Source organism: Natator depressus, chromosome 16 (assembly GCF_965152275.1).
Source record: "Natator depressus isolate rNatDep1 chromosome 16, rNatDep2.hap1, whole genome shotgun sequence".
Taxonomy (NCBI): Eukaryota; Metazoa; Chordata; order Testudines; family Cheloniidae; genus Natator; species Natator depressus.
Genome location: NC_134249.1, coordinates 22,579,856 through 22,586,684, shown reverse-complemented (window position 1 = coordinate 22,586,684; position 6,829 = coordinate 22,579,856). Strand labels below are relative to the sequence as shown.

The following is a 6,829-nucleotide window of genomic DNA, read 5'->3' as shown; positions in this document are numbered from 1 at the left end:
CTCGCTCGGCGGTGGCGCATGCGCACGAGTTCCGTGAGCCCTGGTGGCGCACGCGCAGTGGCGTGGGGCCTGCCGTCCGTGCCGGGCGGGCGCCGAAGGGGAGCTCAAGGAGAGCGGGCCGCGGGCGCGGGCTGGCGCCATGCCGGGCTCGCTGGAGGTGCCCTTGCTGGAGGAGCTCGAGGTGCCGGAGGTGAGCGCTGTGCCCGCTCCGGGGACCCCTTGGCTGGTGGCGCCCCCCGACCCGGGGCTCGAGCACCGGACAGGCCCAGGCTGTGGGGGTTCCCGGCGGCGGAACTTGCCCTAGAGCAGACCCCGAGCGCGCGGGGGACCCGAAACCCTTCCGCGGCTGCGTAAATCTGGGCCCGAGTCCCACCGGCCGGGTGCGTCGTGAGGGGCCCGGCGCTGGCCCGGGAGAAGGGGCAGCCTCCGTCTTCCTCTCTGTCTCGCTGCCTCTTGAGTGCCGCGTACCGACGTGCTCCCCTCACCTCAGACAAGAGACACGGGCATTGGGAAAGGGTCAGAGAAGGGCAACGAAAATGATGAGGGGTTTGGGACGGGTCCCCTAGGAGGAGAGGTTAAAGAGGCCGGGACTTTTCAGCTTGGAAAAGAGGAGACTGGGGGGGCGGGGGGATATGACAGAGGTCTGTAAAATCATGAGTGGTGTGGAGAAAGTGAATAAGGAAAAGTTATTTACTTGTTCCCGTAATATAAGAACGAGGGGCCACCCAATGAAATGAATGGGTAGTAGGGCTTAAAACAAATAAAGGGAAGTTCTTCTTCACTCAGCGCACAGTCAACCTGTGGAACTCCTGGCCTGAGGAGGTTGTGAAGGCTAGGACTATAACAGGGTTTAAAAGAGAACTGGACAAATTCATGGAGGTTAGTTTCATTAATGGTTATTAGCCAGGACAGGTAAGGAATGGTGTCCCTCGCCTCTGCTTGTCAGAGGGTGGAGATGAATGGCAGGAGAGAGATCACTAGATCATTACCTGTTAGGTTCACTCCCTCTGGGGCACCTGGTATTGGCCACTGTCGGTAGACAGGATGCTGGGCTGGATGGACCTTTGGTCTGACCTAGTATGACCGCTCTTATGTTCCTCCCCCAATGCCTCAGGTAGGCGTCAGCTCCTCCGTGCTGAAAGCTGCAGCCCATCACTATGGCTCGCAGTGTGACAAGCCCAACAAGGAGTTCATGCTGTGCCGCTGGGAGGAGAAGGACCCCCGGAAATGCTTAAAGGAAGGAAAGCAGGTCAATCAGTGTGCACTGGAGTTTTTCAGGTAAGAGTCCCAGGTGGCTTTTCAAATCCAGTTTTAGGGCTGGATGCTGCAGATCTTATTTAGGCAAAACTCACATTGAAGTCAATAAAAAGAAAAGGAGTACTTGTGGCACCTTAGAGACTAACCACTTTATTTGAGCATGAGCTTTCGTGAGCTACAGCTCACTTCATCGGATGAAGTGAGCTGTAGCTCACGAAAGCTCATGCTCAAATAAATTGGTTAGTCTCTAAGGTGCCACAAGTACTCTTTTTTTTTTTTTTTTTGCAAATACAGACTAACCCGGCTGTTACTCTGAAACCTGTCATTGAAGTCAATGAGATTTTTACTTGAGTGTAGCTTGTAGCATACGTGGTCCCTATCGAAACCAAGATGAAAGTATTAAAATTAAATATATATTTCATGCTTCAGCACTTTGACACAATACACACACTTTTTATTTTTAATTAGTGCTTCAAAAGAGTGTGGTAATGAAGTGAGCATGTGCTGTATGTTGCTACCTGTCTGCTTAAGGTATTTACGTAGGAGGAGAGAATCTGTCCTGAAGTGTCAGCTGGCATAGCTTCTACCTGTGTGCTACCATTTACACAAGCACTACAATAACAACTTTTTTTAGTTATAGCTAAGATGATCATGGTATTCTTAAACTTTTGTTGAGGTGCTGTTGCTGTTCCCTAGACTTGAACTCCTGAGGGTTGGAGGTAGTGCTTCCTCAGTGGAGCGTGTCAGCCGTGGAGACTACTTCCTCTGCTAGTTGGAAGGCAAAGTATTCAGTAGTTTTCAGTTGTTCATAAAACAGTGACCCACAGTCTTTCTGTTATACTGACTTCTCTTGCTTGGGCTCAGCCTCAAGGCAAGTTGGCTTTGTTTGAAAGTCTGAAGATGATGATCAGGAGTATCTGGGCTTCAGTAACTTGTGACTATACTTTTAAGAATGTCAGACTTGTCCTGTGAGTTGCTTTCCCCATCCTTTGTCATCTTGGGGCACAATGATGCAAACATTTAAATAAATACAAAACTTTCCTCACATGACTGAAATCATATGCATAGAAATGTTTGGAGGATCATAGTCTTAGAGGCAGAGCACCTCTTTGTATGTGTTTGTATAGCACCCAGCAAGGTGAGGCTTGATCCTGATTGAGGCCCCTGGGTGCTATTGCACTACAAATATTAATAATAGATAACGCTATGTTTAGTCACGGGTATTTTTAGTAAAAACCATGAATAGGTCACAGGTCGTAAACAAAAATTCACAGGATTGTGACCTGTCCATGACTTTTACTAAAAATACCTGCCCTGACTAAAATTTGGGCGGGGGGCCATGGGTATTCTGGGGGGGGGGGGGGCAGTCTTTGGGTGCTGGGGGATGTGGTCCGGGACCCCCGCAGGTACTGGAGGGGACGTGGGCTGGCAGGGGCTTCCTATCCTGCTCCGTGTTCCTGCAGCTCCTAGGCAGCAGAGGTAGGGGCTCTGCTGCTCCCGCCACAAGCGCCGGCTGCCACAGCTCCCATTGGCTGGTAACTGAAGCCAATGGGAGCTGCGTGGATGGGACCTGCAGGCGTGGGCAGTGTGCAACGCGGAGCCCCCTCTGCCGCCTATGAGCTGCAGGGGGGCCATGCCAGTGGGAGCCATCCGGGGAACTCCCCGTCCCTAGGTAAGTGTCCCCCAGGCATTCCCCAACCCCCTGCTCCTAGCCCCTTCCCACACACCCAAACTGCTGCTGCTGGCCCAGGGGTTGCCGAGCTCGGGCAGCCCCTGAGCCAGCACCAGCCATGGCAAAAATTACGGAGGTCATGGAAAGTCACGGAATCTGTGACCTCCATGACAGACCCGCAGCCTTAATAACAGACCTTAAGAGGATGTGTCTTGCTAAGCTTAAAAAAAATAAAAAATAAAAAATCTAACTAGTTGGAAGCAGTTAAGTATCATAAACAGAGCATTCACATTATATTTATTAAAATAAGCATGCACTAAGTGAGATGTAAGAATGTTGTCTGAAAGCTGACTGAGCTTAACAGTCATATTAATCATTGTATTGTAGTTATTTAAAGGGTAATACAGACCTGTATTGAGATCAGTGTGGAATTATAAATTCATATGCTTAGACTGTAAGCTCTTCTTGACAAGGAGTAGTAGTATTCTGTGAAATGCCATGCATATGTGTCATAATTTTTTTATTTATTACTTATCTTTCTTTTATCTATTTCTTTCAAAATTACCAGACCTTAACAATTTTATGAATACCATCTGGAAATTAAACTTTGCAAATAACTACTGAATGGCAACGAAATGGAAATTGGTTCATGCATTTTGGGCTGGAGTGAATGGGAGAGTGCCAGCTTTGCAAATGTAGCTCTTATAAGCTACCTTGTCTTTTCCAAAATAACACAGTTAAAATCCTTTGTTTTATAGGAAGATTAAGGCACACTGTGCAGAACCTTTTACTGAATACTGGACTTGTATTGATTATACCAACCTTCAAGAGCTTCGTCGTTGCCGAAAACAGCAGCTGGCATTTGATAATTGTGTGCTGGAGAACTTGGGCTGGGTGAGACCTGATCTGGGAGAGCTGTCTAAGGTAATTAGGAAATCCTGTTCCATGTCGTCTTCTCCTTTTTTACTGGTTATTTCAGCTGCCTTCTCTCTGACCTCCTAAAGTCCCTGTTACCCAGCGTGTGCAGAGTGCTGCTGGTGTTCTGATGTTCACAGATACACACAGGTTCATCACCTTATCTACCCAGGTCCTATATGGTCCCCTTTACTGTAATCTTGAAGTGTATCTACTGCTTCTCATTTATTTGAGAAACTAGTTCAGAATTGTGCTGCTACATTTTGAAAGTATTCTATGTACTTGTTCCACTTTGCCTCACATCTTCCCACTCTTCACGCATAATATCTTAAACTACTTCTAACTGTTTTTAAACAGACTAGATTTCCAAGTGAACACAGTCTCAGCACTTTTGATACAAGAACCTCCTCTGCAATGATCTGGAATAACCCCCTTGTATTTCTCCATCTCATTTCAGATCTAGTCTGAAAAACATCTTTCTGTTGCATATGCCTCATCTCTTTCTATCTACTATTTTTAATCAGCTGTTACGTTTAGTTCTGTAAAGCATTTTAGGATATTCTGTGTGAAAGTTGTGTTGCAATAAATACAGCGCAGAGTTCATAACTTCTCCACTGTAACAGTGGATTTATTTCTGGTTTAATAGGTGTAGCAGGGGACTGGACTGGACGACCCAGGAGGACAATTCCGGTTCTAGATCCCTATGTAGCTTTCATATTGTCTTGAATTCAGCTTTCCTTTCTCATGTACCAGTGTTCCATTTGTCAGTTCAGTATAATGGAAAAAATGTTCCAGTGTACCGCATGACACTCTTTCAGCTCTTCCTTAACTGGATGGCCAGATTCTTCTGTCTGTTTTATTAGCGTTCCCCTCGTATACTACTTTTAAATTACCACTTCTACTGCAATGGAAGTGGCAAGTTATTGATGAACTCTCAACCTTCTGTTGAAGCCTGTGGCAGAATTGTAGAGGCCTTTTAAACACACTCTGGGGTGGGGAATCTTTTATTATGAACTCTTTTTCCTACAGTGTGTGCTTACTTTGGTGAGAGGTTCTTTTCTTGATCTGTTACTAATAATACTTGAGTGCTTGTAAGTTTTTTTTAAAAACAAAAATGCTTACAGTGGAACTCAGTAAATTTTCAATTAATTAAATTTTTAATATGTTAAAAAAAAAAAAAAAAAGGGTGGCACAAAATAAATGCCTGCTACCATAGATGCTAAGTGCGGGGAAAAATGTCTGGCTAGTGATGGTTCTCTCTAGTGTATGCATTACTGTTCCATTGATTTGCTTATGCTGGTTCTTTTGTATATTTGACCTTGGACTGGAGGAAAGGATGTGCTGGGTTTGAAATGGACACTTCTACTAAACATTTGATATACATTTTGTTATGTGGATAATCCTTTAAGAATTGCCTTCTTATACAAGTAAAAATACAAGTTTAGGCAGCATTGAGCATCTGTTAGTTTTTTTTCTATGCTTGATTTTTGAGACAGTTCAGGTGCTTAATCTCAAACAGCTAAAACAGGAACTTCTTGTGTATACTTTGACTTTATTTGCAAAGTACCAGCTTTCAAAGGTGCTGAGGTTTTGGCCTACTGTTGCCAAGACAAAATTCTTCTCTTGTACGCATGTAGCTCCACTGAAGTCAAGGGGGTTGTATTGGGTGTAAATGGGAGCTAGACTTTAAATTAGAAGCTTATCTTCAAGAAAGTGCTTAAGCTATTGAGTTTAAAAAAAAAATTAAAAAATTGTGTAACCCTTGACACATGCGTTGTTCTCCTAAGTGATCACGTTATTGTACTGTTTTTGCTTTATCTTACTCTTCCCTGACCACTCTTTGATTTCACTCCTTCCTGCTTTTCTTATCCTAATCTAGATTATAGAAATGTGTCCGAGTCCTTTCTTTAATATGCCCTATGTATCTGTGGCAGTCTATCACTGTGAATCATTTGGCCCACTTAACTATAAGGTGCTCTACTAAATACTTGCAGAGTCTTCAAGCAATATGTGCTGAATTAGTAAGCATTTGATTAATTCTACTAACGGATGGTTTCTTTTTCTGCTGCATGACGCATTAAAGCCACTTGTATTGTTTCTCCTCCAAGCTGTTGGCTTAATGTAGTTTTGTCTATTACTTTTCCTTCCAGGTCACAAAAGTGCAGACAGACCGACCTATCCCTGAGAATGTCTATCATTCCAGACCAAGACCAGAGCCAAGTCCGCCCATTGAAGGAGATTTGAAGCCTGCTAAATATGGCAGCAGGCTTTTTTTCTGGAACTGGTAAAATGGGACCGACAACTCTATAGTAAGCTCTGTTCTTTGCCAATGTAAATTATCTTGTCCAATGTGTATTGGGTGCAATCGTTAATGATTAAAAAACGCATAATTCACCTGGCGTGGTAGATTTTTCTATATACATCACCGGAGCTCAGGAATAGTGTCCCCTCTACTGTTGTGGTTTTTTTTTTCCTTTTAAAATGCTTTTTAGAATTTTATGGCCTTAAAAAAGGATATCCTTTTAGCCACTTAACACAAAGTCAGTTCTGTCGCTAAAGTCAGTTATTCAGCAACGAGAATATAAGATTTATGCCAAGATTTGCCAAACAGTGTATGTAAGTATGGTCCAGTTCTTTTATTATATTCTTACTAAATATTAAAAAAAATGGGAGAATGCAAAATGAATCGAGCCGGCTCTTCACTGTTCAGATTTCCAGAATTTGCATTAGTGGTTTATATACTTGTGCCTCCAAGTATCCATCTTCTTATGAGATTCCAGTTCAAACAAGCCAGATAGGAGCCTAACAGGTCACCAATTTAGATTCCCAAAGCTACTGATGATCTCTGCCTGTGTGTCTATGTGGTGGTTCCAACAAACCTCTTATGAAGGTGACTAATCTGCAGAGGTAAAAACTGGTGACTCAACCTCAAATTTGGGATTTGATGCATAAATTATTTTTTTTCAAGTAGTTAGTCCATGCTTC

The 6,829-nt window shown here is 44.0% G+C and overlaps 1 protein-coding gene across 1 annotated transcript; it reads left to right on the top strand.

Moving 5' to 3' along the window:
- Window position 1: 1 nt before the first annotated feature.
- NDUFA8 (NADH:ubiquinone oxidoreductase subunit A8) lies at window positions 2-6,232 on the top strand. The gene is made up of 4 exons (XM_074974064.1): window positions 2-190; window positions 1,115-1,278; window positions 3,688-3,853; window positions 5,995-6,232. The coding sequence occupies exons 1-4, from the start codon at window positions 140-142 to the stop codon at window positions 6,130-6,132; spliced, it is 519 nt and encodes a 172-aa protein (XP_074830165.1). The 5' UTR covers window positions 2-139; the 3' UTR covers window positions 6,133-6,232.
- Window positions 6,233-6,829: the final 597 nt, after the last annotated feature.

What these genes read in the sequence shown, in the direction of transcription:
- NDUFA8 (XM_074974064.1), top strand. Translation starts at nt 140, where the DNA reads ATGCCGGGCTCGCTGGAGGTGCCCTTGCTGGAGGAGCTCGAGGTGCCG. An exon ending in TGTGCACTGGAGTTTTTCAG is followed by an intron (nt 1,279 to 3,687) that starts GTAAGAGTCCCA and finishes TTTGTTTTATAG; the next exon opens with GAAGATTAAGGCACACTGTG. An exon ending in ATCTGGGAGAGCTGTCTAAG is followed by an intron (nt 3,854 to 5,994) that starts GTAATTAGGAAA and finishes TTTTCCTTCCAG; the next exon opens with GTCACAAAAGTGCAGACAGA.